The sequence below is a fragment of the Dunckerocampus dactyliophorus genome, chromosome 18 (genome assembly GCF_027744805.1).
Source record: "Dunckerocampus dactyliophorus isolate RoL2022-P2 chromosome 18, RoL_Ddac_1.1, whole genome shotgun sequence".
Taxonomy (NCBI): domain Eukaryota; kingdom Metazoa; phylum Chordata; class Actinopteri; order Syngnathiformes; family Syngnathidae; genus Dunckerocampus; species Dunckerocampus dactyliophorus.
In genome coordinates, this window is record NC_072836.1 from 7,630,744 (window position 1) to 7,647,497 (window position 16,754).

The window sequence follows — 16,754 nt, forward strand, 5'->3', positions numbered from 1 at the left end:
TAGGACATACAGCAATGTCACAGCCGTCCAATCTCTGACAGTGTCAATCAAAAGTGAACAGGAGGCAGAATGTTTGATACAAATCTCATTAGGATTATGCAGGTGCACCAAATAACGCTGCCAATGCGTCCTTATTAGCGTGCAAGTCACATTCACGTCGCCCAATCCTGTTTGCAAAAATAAACTGTTCAATGCGCCGACGTCTATATATAGCAGAAAGGCGTCGGGGCGCCGTCTCTCTGCAGTGAGAGTGCGGTTGTTTTGACTCTATTGACTTCCTGTGATGGCAGCTGCTTTGAGTCTCTGCAAATAGAGTGTTTGGAGTCATCAAGGAGATCATTTAAAATTAAAAAGCCAGCTAAGTTTCCTGTGAGTAAAGGAGAGAATTTGAATCGTGACCCTTTTTTTTGCCTGTTCTGTTGTTTAAATATGGCAGCCATGATTGGTTTGGGCAAACTGAAGCCATAATCTGCATCATCATGCCGCTTCTGAGGGGTGGTTAATGATTGTTAAAGCTGGGGAAAAACTCAGTGGAACCTCTGAGCTTGAACACAATCACTTCTTGTTCATTGGTTGACTTTCAAATTTCAAACCAGGTTTTCCCATTGATAGTCAATTGGTCTGTGTTAGGGTCAACCTTGACTGCCACACAAGTATAAAGAGATGTATAATAAAACTAAAATAAAGTAAAACAACATGTCCATTTCTGGTTCTGTGGTTATCAGCACACTCTCCCTCTTTGCCATCATTGGTACCCTTGTGTGGTGTCATCACAAAAAGCATAATTTTATGAATAACAACATTCTTTCCTCTTGGTGGTTATGTTAAACAGGATAACCACAGGAGACAAACTTAACATCATTTCAGTTACATTTCTACGATATTGGTTGACTTCCAAGTTGTTCTAACCACAAAAGAAGTTCCTCTCCATAGATAAAGTGAATCAATCTGTTCCAGGGTAAACTGCTGCCATCAGACCTTTTATAGCTTTACAGACAATGTTTGCATTTAACATTCCTAACCTGTCATACAAGGATAAAAAGAAGCTAACCACTGTATAATAAAACTAAAACTAAAGTAAAACGACTCACTCTTTGAACAGAGTCGTAATGAGAATGAATTATGCTGTCACCTACTGGTGTTTCATAGGTCTTGCTGCTTTTTCATGTTCCTTCAAGATCCTTCCCTATGTCGCAGTGAGTATCATTTTTGGTTTTATGGTTATCATCACACTTCTTCTCTTTGCCGTCGCTGGTACGCTTCTGTGATGGCATTAGACAAACAACCCCAAAAAAACTGAAGAAAAACGCAATATTTGGCTTTAGATCAGGAGCCAACTACATAAAAATTGAAGGATGCAGGGGGTCACGTTGATACATGTTGTACTTTTAAAGATGCTAAAACCAATGCAGTGTAGGTCGGTGTATGCTAAGCTATCTCTGAACAATACATAAACATCTTAGCTTTGTGTTATAGGTGGCAATATATACAATATACCAAGGGCCCATAGAAAACAAGCTGCGGGCCGAAAATGCACTCCAGTGCGCACTTTGGACACTCCTGCTTTCGATGCTGGCGAGGGCTGTATTGTGCATCTTCCTCATAATGTCACGTATTATGAAATTACTTCCTACCATTCATTGTCAAAGACCTGCTGACAATAACAACCGGTGTAAACACAACATGATGTTGTGCCTTGGGTTACTCCAGTTTGTCTTTCTGCACAGTTTGACCTTCCTAAAAGCCAAACTGTACATCGTTTTGATTAAGCAAATGCACCTGAGTCGTGAAGCCACGGTCAAAGTCATATATGATTGTGACGCTGCATATATATATAATAAACACGCTGCCACTGTCAGGCTGCTATTTATTGATTCTCCATTCTCCAGATCAGCTCTGCTGCTAAGTTTAATCCTCTAATGCCGACACAGTCCATTCTTTTACTTGCTGCATAACCCTCCTACGGTCACACCCCCTCAGCAAAGCGATCATCCCAAGCAATGTTTCTCTGCATACAGTATACTGCAGGAGGAGCTCACATGTTCTTAGTACGTCCACGCACAAAACAACACACTCACGCATACGGGCACGGCTCCAAACTCCTCTTCTCTCCTTCTTATTTATTTCTCTATTTATTTATTAAGCAGTCCCAACTCTCGAAAGGTCGCAGCTTGGCATCAAGTCTGTTGCTCCAGATGCCTGGCTTGCCTTCCCGATCCTCGGCCCACTCAGTGACTGTGTCCAGCCTACTGTTCTCTCCCACATGCTCCATCAAAAACACTGTGTTTTCCCACTGACAAATTGCACTTAACCTCACAAACTCTGAATGTGAAGTCTGAAAGACGCTGTCGCCAGGAATAAATCATAGTGGAGCCCTTGGGGTCGTGTAGTTCAGAATTCAACCAAAAAAATCCTCCTTTGAAGCTGCACATCACGTTTTACCTCTTAAATGTTCTCATTGGTTAACGTTAATGTTTACATGACTTAAGATGCGGTATTATTACTATTGTTCTAATTGTGAAATATAATATTTCATAATTATTTAGAAGTTATTTATTATTTTATGACCAGTGGTTACAGTCATCCCTCGTAACTTCCCGCTTTGACTTTCGCGGCTTCACTCTAGCGCGTTTTTTCACAAATATATTCATTAAAAAGTAATATTACGGTTCCTCGCTGTTTTGCTGTTGAGTACGGCCTGTTATTAGTAAAAAAAAATATGCATATTTAAGCAAATTGTACATGTCTTTGGCCTAAATTAAGCATTTTCAAGCATGAAAAATGGCTAAATGAACTAAAATACAAATATAATGAATTCAGAAGCCATACTGTACTCACCCATTCCAAGACAAAGGCCTCAGTATGCGTATCTAACGTAGCATATTTTTATTCTATTTTCTTATCGCTTCTATCTTGCCTTGTTTGTTTTAGTTTCAAGTGATTACGTTTATTATGACATTTTTGCAGAGCTGCTGGAAATGTGAAATTCTCTTGGAGATGAATAAAGTATCCATCCATCATCATTGAACAAGTTACAGTATTTTCCGAGGTTGTATGTTAGAACTGTGTGTGTGTAATTATAATGTACAAGTACGTAAGTATTATGACTATATAAGTGTGTAGTAAGCGTATCAAATAGAACAAACCATATGCTAGTGATACGTGTGTCTGTGTTGCCAGGTCTTGCGAGAGAAGTAATCTCTCTGAAAACAAGCCCAAAACAACAGGGAACTTGGGAAGTGACTTTACAAAAACAAAAACAAGGCCAACGTTGCTCATAATAAGCAGAACTAGCACTGCTGATGTGTGTGTGTGTGTGTGTGTGTGTGTATGAGAGAGTCTATATTATGTGTTATTTATGTCTTATATGACTTATGTTTTATGTTTGTATTATGTCTATTGGGTAATATGAGTGTAAAAGTGACTATAGGGGTGTTATTTCATGTCTAGAGGGCTCTATTAATGTTAAAACCCATATTTAGAAGGTCGTAAACAGGTTTTCTAGCCTGTAACTATGAAAATCCTCCATTTATAAATACGGAATCCTACTTTGAGGAAATTCACTTTTCAGGCTTGGGTTTTGAACCAATTAACCGCAATCAACGAAGGGCTACTGTGTAAATTTCAAAATCAATTTATATATTTCATAACCTTTTTTAATTATTTCATGACTTTTTGTAATTTAATAGTGTTTTTAAGAATATTTCTAATGACATTGAGATTGATTTAAAAGCATTCTAGCATTTTGCATAGCGTATACTGGTATTTTACATTTTTTGTTCTTAATTTAATTTAATTTTAAATTTCTGCTATTATTTTTGGTCATTTTTTAATGCCATTTATTTTATGATAATGCATTTGTAAGGCATTTTGTCTTAAAAGACGTGATGAAATGGTGTCATGAATTCAATAAATCTGTCAATGTCACCCATCAAAGAGGTGGTGTAGGCGGGATGAGTGATCTAATTTCCCCTCTTTCTTTTGCACCAGTCAGTTAATCGGTCAGACAGGTGGTCAAAAGTAGGCGGCCCTTTAAAAGCCTGCACATTGAGCATTCCCGCTGCATTCTCAGGGTCAGCTCTACTTTGTTTGAGCTTTACAGGAATCTCAAAACACACTTTTGCACAAGGCTGTTGATGCATACTCGCCTGTCCTTGTTTTGGAGATGGATGGGATTTTGTGGATGTGCTCCACTAAAATACTTCCTCAGCATGCTCTGGAACCAAATGAGGGTGTCTCTATGTATGTATGCTACACACATTAAGACGCACAGTCGTCCTGTTTTGCTTTTGTGCAGTACAATTAGCACAAACCTCAGGTGTCCTCATTAAGGCGGGCTTTGGACTATATTAGACGGGGGATTAGTTTGTCTTTGATAACTGCAGCCTTACAGGAAGAGGTTGGGCATTCCACAGTCCATTCCACAGCCCACTGAAATGTACTGAAAAATGTACTTTTGTTGCCAGTGTCAGAGGAAGAAGTGCCGTCTTGCACGATAGATTCAATGTTATCAAACTTATGGGTCACATATTATACTCTTTTTTTGTTTGTTTGTTTTTTTTTTTGTTTCAAATAGCGTATTGGAAGTGTGTAATCCAAAAGCAAGCCTTGATGCTGACAGTTTGAAAGTGCTTTTTTACTTCAGCCCTACTGGGAACCCAGTGTTTTGTGTGTGTCTATAGCTTTAATGCTAATGAGTTCTGGTTGTCTCTGACAATGTATGTCTCCGAAAAGCGCTATTTTTGGTCACTTTATCCACTTTTTAAACATGCACTGTAACTCTGCTCTGACCAACGTAACAGATGCCTTATTTCACATACAATAATGTAACATTAAGGAGTTTGACAGGCGGACACAACACTAGCATAGCTATGTGAGCTACAGTGCTAACATTACACTCACATTTTAACAGCAATATCATGCTTAGTTAGACCGTTTGCTGAAAAAAAAAAAAAAATCAAACTTACAGCTCCCATGTCTGTAGCTGACTGACTGATAGTTGGCAGGCTTTATTTTAAGATGTGTGGCGAAGCCTTTTGTTCCTTTTTTTTACGGTCCTCCGTAAAGTGATGGATGTATACACGGGCAGGCTCTTCGAGCTAGGGGCGGGTCAGAGGCAGTATCATGTCCATGAGGAAGGAACGTTTTCGTTTATGATGTCAAAAGCGGCCGTTTGAGCGCCTCTTCTATCAAAAGAGGACCAAACAAGCGAGGGAGTTGGTAGATTTTTCGCATGCTTTGTGCTTATAAAGGCTCTAGGGACACATATTACCGTTGGAACATCATTAAAAAGGTAATTTTCAATAATAGGGCACCTTTATTAACCAATATATCAATATACTGTAAATATTTTGGACATGGGTATATTTTTTGCCTGTAATGAAAAGCCCTCATGCAATGTCCCCCTCCAAAAAAACACTTTTTCCTGAGTCAAGTGTCAGAATATACCATCTCTGCTCCACTCTTCTCGAAGTGTGTGTAAATTTTGAGCGCTTGAAAGCTGCGGCAGACACCATCTGTCTGGGGAAAGACAAACTTCAACCAGGCGGAATGCAATATGTGGAATTCAGGTGCCCGACTGATCCGTTGGGGCCTCTTGCATCTCAATTTAACCCCACCTCCCTCGCAAGAGCACATCAATGTCAGACTGCGCGTTTTATCGCTCCTCCCTTTGCAAGCGCTCGGTGCTGCTCTGTGTTGCTAGAATAATAGAAGACGCTGCAGAGGTGACTTATCAAGCTGTTACTTCCGCCCGGGAACACCGCTAGTTGACGCGCACCTGCAGAACAAGCAAGCTTGCGAGCTTGTTTCCAGTCCATTGTCTCACCTTTGATCTGTGTTTGGCACGCTTGTGAAGGGAAAGCTATTTGCATAAAACACACAGCACAGGAGGTCAAAATATCCTGCTTCAAAAGGCTTTTAGCGCTGAATTGATTAACCACAAGCATTTACTGTTCAACAATGCAAATGAAACTAAACAATGAATGGACGGCTGTGTTTTCAAAACAACTAACGACAATGGAAGTACAGCAATTGACTGCCAGGCATGTTCAGAGACTTTTTGAGCATTTTTGTTGAACTTTCAAGACCCACAGAATATTGACTTTTATGACTACATAAACATTGACACCAAAGAAACTTTAGACTCTTTTCTTTCATCAGAAAAAAGTTTGTTTCTAGCCTTTTTGGGTCTTTAGAAATTGGTGGTAGAACATAGGGTAGTTTCAGCAAAAGCCCTGATTTTGACCAAAAAACAGAGAAAACAAGCTTTTTCTGCAGAGAGGCAAATTCAAGCAGAATGGTGACTGACGTCCATATTTTTTTAGTTTTAGTGACACCTCAAACGTCCAAACGGTTGCTTAGTGCTATGAAACAACAAAAATAACACAAGAAAAAATGATTTTGAAGACAAAATAACTGCATTTATTCACAGACTTAAAACAACGCATAAAACATAACACAAAATCATGTATTTACAGATGTTTGCATGTGTTTGAACTATTTACAGGTGTGCGTAAACCACAGACGTGTGTGTGTGCGTGTGTAAACTATAGACGTGTTTATGTGTGTGTAAGCTATAGACGTGTGTGTAAACTATTTATAGAAGAGTGTGTGTGTGGGTAAACTATTTACAGATGTTATATACAGTGTGTCTACTCAAGAGTACTTGAGCTTAGTGTGGTAGGCCGTGTAACATTCTCCTGCGTGCAGGGGGACACAGCAGGACCTGCACCACATTTTGGTCTCGCTCCTTTGACCCCTCCGTGCACAGACCCTACATTTCCTTGACGGCCTTGGCTTCTTGCTGGTGGGCATCAGGTATTCCAGCTGATGCTTGCCCATTTGGCCATCTAGCCTGCTACTTGGGTCGTGGTTGTATGGTGCCCTAGTAGTTGGTCGGCCCTCCTCAACCTCCACACCTCCAACTTCCTCCTCCTTCGCTACGTGTCGCTTTGCAGTCCATGACTTCACCACACTCTTCATGAACTCCAAGAGAGTTCGACATTTCCCTGGGTTCCTGGCTTTGTACAGCACAAAAGCGTTGAACATAGCCACTTGAAAGAGGTATGCCACAAACTTCTTTGGCCAGTTCAGTGATTTGCGGATGAAGGGGTGGTAGGCAATGTTTTGGTCCATTTTATCTACCCCGTTCATGCATGCATTGTACGCCACAATACACTCTGGCTTCAACTGAACCTCCATCTCCTTATGTCCCTTCTGCCACACCTCAACCCTCTGCATGGTGTCATGGTGGCAGGTTGTCACCATCTTCACCAGACGCTTTTCCTGCCATGCCACAACCAGCACCCTGCCATTGTGACGCACAAGTTTCCCCTCCACACCCAGGTCACTCTTGGTCAGCTCCCTGAAGATCTGAGGTTCCCCCCTGTTTTTCCTCAGTGTTCCACAGACATTGGTTTTGGATTTCAATAATTGCTCACACAGTGCAACAGAGTTGTAGAAATTGTCCATGAAGAGCGTGTATCCATGACCTGGGAGACGGTCAAGGAGGGAGAACACTGTGTCTGGAAGACTCCTTGCTTGCCCAACATCAGGTTGCATGTTGTAACAGTACCCCGAGTATGAGTCACAGAGTATGTACGATTTAATACCGTACTTTATGGGCTTCTGTGGGTTGTACACCTTAAATGATAGGCGGCCACGCCACTTCATCATCCACTCATCAATGCAAATGTTCTCAAAGGGCTGATAAAGCTCTTTGAACTTCGAAACAATATAGTCTAACACAGGACGAACTTTATACATTTTGTCTGTTGCGTCCTGTGATGCATTATTATTATAATGCAGGAATCTCCAGATAAGCTGAAACCTGTTCCTTGGCATGGTCTGGCTGAAATATGGAGTGGCGTCTATTTCATCAACACTCCAATACAGCTCAAGGTTAGGCTTTTTGATGTATCCAGTAAGGAAACTAAGTCCAAAGAATGTTTTCAGCTCTGGGACAGACACTGGCTTCCATACCTTGCCTCTACTATGTGGCAGAGTGTCAGGATGTGCCTGGAAAAACTGCTTGGCATACAGGTTTGTCTGGTCCGCAATGTGCTGGAGCAGATCGTCTGTCAGAATTAGCTCGAGGAAGTCTGCTGGCAGGTCAGACTCCAGCTCCGCAGCAGCATTCTGTGGTCCAGGGGTTGCCGTGAATGGGAATGTCTGTGGTTGCCAGTCGCCTTGATGCCAACCAGAGTCTTTCACACCATGTCTGATTGATGCACGACCTCTGGTTGTAGCTCGACCTCTAGTTGATTCAGGGACTGTGAAATATTGAAATATATACAATTTTACAAAAAACATATTTTATTGCTTTGTACTGATGTACAGAAATATTATTTATTTACCTTTGATTCTCACACACTCTGTGGGTGTGGGTACTCCACTAAATCCAGGGTCTGCAGAAATATTTACAATCATCATCACATCTTTTTTGTTACTACAGTGTAATATGTAGAGGGTATATAACAGATTACAATAAAGGTCCCGAAGTATGAAGTATGAATTCACCTAGCAAACAAAAAAGCGGGCGCACACAGTAATATGGCATTATGCAGTTTTTACCTGTACTCCCTGAGTGACGATGAGGTCTGCTGGATCCCCACAGATGTGGTGATGAATCCCTGCTGCTGACCGATCCAGACGGCAGCCACTCGTGAGAAGAATCAGGGTCGGTTTCTGAGTCACCCGACTCTGAACTGCTTGCGGTGTCAGGATCCGGCGTCGCGCCCCATGGCTCAGCAACGCTAACCGCTAGCTTGTTGCTCCGGTTGCCAGTGTCAACTGCATTTGTGTCTACGTCACCTACATCACCCATGTCACCTCTATCTTTCGCGATCGCGTCACTACTAAAGGCAGAGCCACCGTCAGACAAGCTCAATATCAGCTGCCTGTATGTTTTCTGTCGCTGCTCGATTCCTGTATGTGTTTCGCCATTTTCCTCTCTCAACCCACAATCCACCAACATCCGTCTTCTTCATAGCCAGTCTGTCACTGCCGATTGGAGGGAAAGATAACTGTTGCCCCCTATTGGGACAAATATACATTGCCTACAAGTCGGAAATTCACACACAAGATGTAGACTTTGATCTGTTGCTCCCGCTAAAAAAAAAAAAGCAAAAGACGCCGATAGAAGTCTTTGGCAGTCAACGTTACTTTTTGAAAAGACATCTATAGACGTCTATAGACGTCTTTGGCAGTGAAGACCTGCCAGGCTATGCTCTTCCACTCCACTCCAGTCCAGTAGATGTCAGTAATGTAAGCTCTATTTTACGACAGCTCCACTGCACCACATACTGTAGCCCCAATGCAAGTGAACCGTAGCAAAAAAAAAACACATTATTGGAGCTACATTTTTATCCCAAACTGAACCAAAATGTAATGATACATATGCCATTTCTCTATAAAAGTTTGGAGGAAATCACTTTTACTGTTTTTACATAATCCTGACAGCTTGCTAGTTAACTCATTATTAACAAATTATTTGCCTAAATTGCAAAGAGTGATAACTGGAATTAATTGGACTTCCAAAATGTCATCATATATAACTTGTTAATGTTTTAAAGGGACTATATGCCACCACCGACTGGCATATGTTACCAATAGTGGTTTAAAAGAACAGACTGTACCAAATAATGTCTATATTGTGTGTGTGTGTTTCTAAAAATGTGTTCCCCAAGGGAGCAGAGTGAGTAGCACACAGGAAGTGATGTCGGGGTTCAGAGTTGCATTTCATCTTGCCATGCGTTACGGCCGTAACAGTAGCCTGTGTTTTTATTAAGAATTTTAATTAGGGATTATTGTGCCTGTTGTGAGATAATTCAAACCTACAATAAAAGTCTGTTTTGGTGATCAAATCCGGTCTTTGTGTGTTTCACCGAACATTACAGTAACATTACTGACATCTAGTGACCAGTGTGGAATATATCATCATCTTTCAGGGTGTCTTTTGTGTTTATTTAGCCATTTTTATGCTTGAAAATGCTTAATTTAGGCAAAAATATGTAACATTTGCTTAAATATGCATATGTTTTGGCTGATAATAGGCTGTCTTCAACCACAAAACAGTATGATTTATTCATTTATTTTTGAAAAACCGTGATAAGAATGAAGCTACGAAATTGGAACAGCAAAATGAAGAGGGACGAATGTACATTCAAAAATAGCTAATGTTAATAGCTAAACTTTGCCAAATATCTATCATTAGCTAACAGCAAAGGCGGGATATGATGTTTGCAGTATGTTTGAAGCAAGTGCCTTCAGAAACTGATCTTGTGTCGTTAATATAAAAACGATATGCCACTAGTGCAAAATTACAAAATTTGAATTTGGGCTCCACCCCACAGGATGTTGAATTGGAATTAGAAGGATTAAATTCATTGCAATTTAACATGCTTGCAATTCTACCTTCTGTTTGCAAGCTCAATTCATATTCATGGCATAGAATTGGAGTTTGGGAGGTATTCTTAGTTCAATTCGGAATTTTGCACAAGCCTGACACCTGCAGCAGTCACAGCTGTTAATGTCAATCCTATTTGAGTAATTACAGATAACTGTGGTTGCTTGTTTAGAATAGGTTAATTGAGTAGAAGCATTAATTGCAGCATTTACGGTAAACACAATCACACCATCAAGACCATTCCCTCTTTGTTCAAGGTACCAAACCAATGCTGATGCTAACAAACACCCTTGGTGGAGGCAACATCGCATACGACAACCATAGTTAAGAAACTTTCCCAAGAAATCATCAACACTTTGCATCGTGTGCCTGACAGCCGGCGCCTAGCGACGGAGTCGCCCGCGTTCACAGTTGTGTCTCTGAGCGAGTTGTGTTATGGACAGCTGTCACCTTCTCCATGAGCTGGCGGAGTTGCCTGCTGCGTGGGTCGCGGTTACACATGTTCTGGGCCGGCGCGACCACCGTGCAGATACACTTCCCATCTGCGCCCTGCGCCGAGCTGTAGATCTGCCAGCCTTCCTCCGGGCTCGGGTACAGCGCCTGCGGACCACAAACACATAGCGGCATATACGTTAGAGACGTAGAGTCAAAGCGTCCGAGCGTCTCTGTCGCTTGCTGTTTATTGACGCTGCTACAGCAAAGCGTGGAAAGATGAAAGATTTCTAAAGCATTACATTCATCTCAGACTTTAGAGGAAAAAGACTTTTTAATACATCCCATATCCTGATTAGTTGTGCCCATTCTGTCACCATAGGTTAGCTGCAGTTGTAATTTCTTCTTGGGATTCTCTTTCTGTCTCGCAGCCCTGTCAAAAGTTGTTCTTCCCTAAAGGCAATTAATGGCAATTGATCCCCCCCTCCAACTAGTGAAAATCACTCGCTGTCTAATTTTAGCTGCCAGTGGTGGAGAGTAGCGCAGGGAGAGAGAGAGCGTGGTTGAGTGTTTACAGCATCAAAGGCACCATTAGAGGTGGAAAATGGAGAAAATGATCAATTATCAATTAATTGCTACGTACTTTTGTTTTAAGGCGCACTAGTTGTTGTTCATTTTTGTTTTGTAACACTTACGCCTAAGTGCTTTTTCGATGCCCGTCTTTCTCATCACGTAATGTTGTGCCTCTTTAGACAGCGAACTACAGTTTTTGTTATTAATTTCTTCCAATAGGTCTGACGAAAACCGCAACGTACGAAAACTGAGGCAATTTTTCCCAAAGGAAATAATGTAAATGCCATTAATCCATTCTAGACACACAATAATATTAACAAAAAAATCTATTTTATAGAGGATTATTATAATTTTACATGCAGAAAATAATGCGGAATAATTCTAAATTCCAAATGGGTGAAACTTATTGTTAATGCGGATTTCTCGTACATCCTGGCGTGATTGAATTCAATAGCGTTTGTCACCGTTTTCATGAAATTGCTGGCATTCACAACGTTCTTTGGTCGCATGGCGGCTCATTAAGTGGCCAGGGTGCTTTGTTTGGGCACTCGATTTCACGGGATGATACAGTACAGGTCAAAGTTTGTCACGTGCAATATTGTGTGAAAACCTAGACTGTGTACAAAATCTGAGGCATTTTGGTGAAAATCTTTGAAGAAAACCGAATCATACGAAAACCGAGGTTTGACTGTAGTTGAGACTAGAATGAAGTGCACCTCTGCTGGTCACAGCCAAGGAGCATTATTGGACTCATTAAAGTTTGACGAATGAGTTTTTGTGAAGAGGGCATAAATTGATGAAAACAGTTGATCGCAGTGGCCCTTTTGCATGGGGGGCAAGTGAGTCGGTGCTTCACCAGATCCAGCAAATGATGCCGGGGTGAAAAAAAATACAGTTGTGATTGAATTACAAACATAATATTGTATGAATACATTAAGCACACATTGTAAGCACACGTCCATTTGACTCTCCCTGTCCTTTCTCTGCTGTGCGATGCAGCCAAGTTGTCAAGGAAACAGCATGGTGAATTCCCAGCGATAAATTAGCCAATTTATAGATTAGGATGCCTTTATCTAACAATGATACACACAAATTGATGCATATTAGGATATGTTGCAGTTGCTACGGTGGGCAAGTTGGTCAGTGCCCCACAAGATGGTGCAAAAAAGTTGTGATTCATTTGCACACATAATATACTTAAGTATCTGGGAAAAAATCTATTCTTTTTGTGAGAAAAAACGACAGAACATGTAATTCAGCCATGTTGGCAAAATAAAAATGGGAAAAATAGAAAAGGCAAAATAGATCAGAGCCCATAAACCCATTGGACTAAACGGACCCACATAGGAGAGAGTACTGTACTGTACTGTACTGTACTTTTCCAGTGGTTATTCAAATGGTGGGGGAAAAAAAACACAGCATCATGAAAAAAAAACAGGAGGAGATGGAGAGCTTCAATGAAGATGAAGAAGCAACGGTATCAACGTAGAAGAGCAGCGGAGTCAGGCTGTGTGAAAAACAGAAGCTTCGATAAGTTTGGACGCGGGGAGGAAATGGAGCTGTCCGTGGATCAATAATGCAGCCTGTTACCAGCAGGGTGGGGAGGAGGAAGGGAGGAAGGAGGCCGGGCTGAAAGGATGGATGTGTCTCTTGGACTAATCCAATCAGAAGTAGTGCTGAGTGCTTGCAAACACAAACACACACACACACACACACACACACACACATACACACGCATACATATATGAGCTTGTGGATCCTTTCATTCACATCCTTCAGCATACAAGGCCAAATTGTAATGAGAGAAGGATCATCCATTTCGGAGATGAAATTAAAGAGCCATCAACATAAGTGCAGGCAGAAGGCAGCAAATAAAATCGCCTCGTTTCCCTCTGAGCGACGCTGCAATGTCGTCCTCTGGTCCACGGATCACGTGGAAATGTTTTTTGGCCAACAAAAAAGGCTGTGTGTTTGGAGTGTAAAGCAGCAACCACACACACACACACACAGACGCACACACACACACACACACACACACACACACACACACACACCAACCATGTCTTCATTTCCTCTGCCGCTGTCGAGTTCATTTCTACTTTTTATTATGATAAAATGAACTGTGGTGATAGCTTTGTGGCCGTTATAGTATTGAATATTGCAGTTCTATCAGTGATAACACCCCCTAATAATTACAGTATATGCCATTATTTTCATATTTCATCTATTTTGGTATTAAAGTACGCCAAAGACGTTTTTGGAAAACTTTGCAAAAAATATATATTCATTTCCTGACCCCTCAACACAACCATGGAAGTGTTCGTTATCATGAATGAACGATGAATGAATTAATAAGGTGGGAAAATGTGTGAAGAGGTTTAGAGAAAAGTCATTTGTAGAATAAAATTAACAAGAATGAGTACATAATCAAATCAAATCAAGTAAAATATGTAAATAAATAAAAAAAACGTGTTCATAGAAAAGTCATTTGTTGAATAAAATGAACAAACAAATTGAATACAAAAATGAAATAATGGGAAATTAAATTAAAATTAAATGGAATATAAATACAATAAATTCTTTAAATAATGTCCAAAAATGTCTTAAGCGGATTTGGGAAATATAATTTGTCGAATAAAATGTGAATGAATGAAAGATTGAAGAAGTTATAAAGTAAAGTAAAATAACAAAGTATAACCGAGATTTTGAAAATACAATTAAATAGAATAAAATGTAAAATAAATAAATGAAGTGCAAAAGTATGTTGGAGAAAACTAATTTGTTGAATAAAACTTGAATGACTAAAAGGACCAATAAAAGTAATAGAAAATAAGGTTTAATATATAAATAATATATAATAATATATATATAAAAATATCTAAAATGGTTTTACTTTTATATATATATAATATAATTAATCTTATAATAAAATATAAACTATGATAACAAATATGATAAATAATAATAATAATAATATGATAAATAATTTTTCAGGATTCAAATTTTTTGCTTCCTGTTTTGTTTTTTGATAGACAGGAAGTTAGTGGGTGTGGCCTGAGGAGCGAAGGTGTTTTTGGTGGGAAAATGGCTGACTGACCCACCAGGATCCTTCCACACTGAATTTCATTACTGTAACATTTTGGGATTAAGAATCAGAATGACAATGCGTGTCTGTGGGCATTGATTTTCCAACTCTGCATTTGGTTCTTTTATTTTCTTGTTCTTGTTCTTTTGCAGTGCATTGCTGATTCTGTAAGTGCACAGTTAGCATTTTAAAGTGGACATTTCCGTCGCTTGTTGGTTGTTTAAGCCGCAGGTAAATCCCGACGTACGTCTTATGCACGGGCGCTGCAATTTTTGGGTAATTTGCTGGCTGTGGCCAGCACGTAGAGGAAGTAGAGTATCAGAGGGGTTGCAAGTGTGTCGTACTTAGGGAGCAAGTGATTTGTGACACCCACGTGCTCACCGCTCGCCCTCCGCTGGTAGATTTTAGATTGTGAGTGCGGCATGCGACTTGTGCATGCTAGGTGCGCTTCATGTAAGGCTGTCGTATGTTTGACTCACTGGGGACCTACCGTGTGTGGGCATCGTACGAGGCTCGTGAAGCCCATGGTCGTGGCCGGGCAAGGCGCATTAACGTGGGATACGCTATGCGTGCGTCCACGGAGGTCGGGAGAACCAGAGTGTGTAGCTGGAGGAGTCGCCCGCCACGGGAGGAGCCGCTGCCGTGGCCGGGCAATGTACACAATGTACTTTAAAACTTGCGACACACGCACTCCTCCTCTGCCTTGCTCTTGTGACCCGGCTGTTTTCCTGCGTGCACACAGTAAATGATTTGCTACGGGCTTTGCGTGCTGTCTGCAAGTTTGAAAATCCGTGCGGGAAATGTGCGTGACTTTTGCGATTTTCCCCATTTTTGCACGTACATCATGATATAACTCCCCCTAAAGACTCTTCATTTTGATTATATAGAATTTACAGCTGGTTTATAGAGTTCTTGTGTGCACGTGAAAGAAATGCTCTAATGTCTGATTTTATTGTTGTACTGCGGCATGCAGTGTGTATTCCTGCGAGCATGTGTGTACTGTATGTATATTTACACAGACCCTCACAGCAGCCTGCTTAATAATGCATGCATTTTTATATGCGACAAACTCCCCCATGAGCATTTGTTTGGAAAGCAGTGCAGCTATAATGCATTCCTGCAAATCCGTGGGCGTACTCTTAGTGTATGGATGACACTGATGCTGGAGTCTTGCAGTTTAGCAGGTGGAGATAGCATGTACTTAACTGTGCGAGCATGCAATGCCCTCATTATATTTGTATCTATACATGTTGCCTGCCTACACACACTTTGAGGCACAATCTATTTCATGATAAGGTGTTTTTTTTCCAGCATCTCATTATATATTCTGTGCAACAATATTCCATAAATTCAAAGTTCATGCGGGGAATACTTGAGGCCCGTCCGCTCCACCGTGGCCCTAACTTAATTTTCTAACTCACACTACGCTTCCTCCAGCTTCTCAGCAACACTTCTCTCCTTCTTTATTAATATTTCATAAACGCCGGGCTGAAATTAAGAGCGTATTTGAGTGCGTTCCAATTTCCATTCTGCTCGAACTTGCCCATTCAGAGGGAGAACCGCAGGCAAGGAGGATTCGCATCATAATGTGATGTCTATCTGCAAAAGAATGGGTTCATTTAAAGCTAGGGGTGTCCAAAGCGTGGCCCATGTGCCATTTGTAGCCTGCAGCCCATTTTTCATTGATCATAACATGCATGCAAATGCAAATTCCAAGTAGTGTATGTATGATGTAGACAGGTCCAAGTGGTGTGCTGTCATTTTTATGCCATAAGCTCGGTATGAAATCTTCCCCTCATGGACACATGATGGTCGTTTAAAGGGAGAGGAAAGCATTGACTGCCCCAGAAATGCAGCATCTCCAGAAGATGTGCAAGAAAAGATAGAATACGCAAGTGGCAGATATGAAGCTGTCACAGTCATGATGAGAGGAATGAGGGGAGGTATGAAGAAGACAAGCAGAATCTAGAAAGCATTAAATCACTTTGGTGGCCATTTTTTGTTTGCCCGAGCAAAAAACAAGCGTTTCCTCTCCAACCAATAAACTAAGTTTTTGGGTGAGAAAAAAGTGTGCTTGCAACATGACTTTTACTAGGCCATTTTTATTTTTATCGGCTAATTTGGCCGGCGGACTTTATCACTGGCGGTGGTTCACGATGGCGACTCGGAGGGGGATCAGTGGCGCTTATCGCTTAGTGAATATCAATTTGTGGTAATGGCGCAAATATCAATTTGTTTCTTGTTTCCTGTGTGGTA

The 16,754-nt window shown here is 40.9% G+C and overlaps 2 protein-coding genes and 1 long non-coding RNA gene across 4 annotated transcripts in view; 1 reads left to right on the forward strand and 2 right to left on the reverse strand.

Moving 5' to 3' along the window:
* Positions 1-10,846, reverse strand: LOC129170648 (piggyBac transposable element-derived protein 4-like). The gene is made up of 3 exons (XM_054758385.1): positions 8,575-10,846; positions 8,358-8,408; positions 1-8,273 (listed from the first exon to the last, which is right to left on the reverse strand). The coding sequence occupies exons 1-3, from the start codon at positions 8,975-8,977 to the stop codon at positions 6,658-6,660; spliced, it is 2,070 nt and encodes a 689-aa protein (XP_054614360.1). The 5' UTR covers positions 8,978-10,846; the 3' UTR covers positions 1-6,657.
* The window catches only part of olfm2a (olfactomedin 2a), a 65,979-nt gene that overhangs the window by 13,130 nt on the left and 36,095 nt on the right, over positions 1-16,754 (reverse strand). For both annotated transcript variants that reach the window (XM_054758392.1, XM_054758391.1), the window contains exon 2: positions 10,859-11,008. In XM_054758392.1, coding sequence (XP_054614367.1) covers positions 10,859-11,008 — 150 coding nt within the window. The remainder of the gene's footprint in view (positions 1-10,858; positions 11,009-16,754) is intronic.
* LOC129170651 (uncharacterized) overlaps positions 1-16,754 on the forward strand; it is a 54,549-nt gene that overhangs the window by 10,559 nt on the left and 27,236 nt on the right. Inside the window, exon 6 of the long non-coding RNA XR_008566659.1 lies at positions 1,150-1,196. This is a non-coding gene — a long non-coding RNA (uncharacterized LOC129170651). The remainder of the gene's footprint in view (positions 1-1,149; positions 1,197-16,754) is intronic.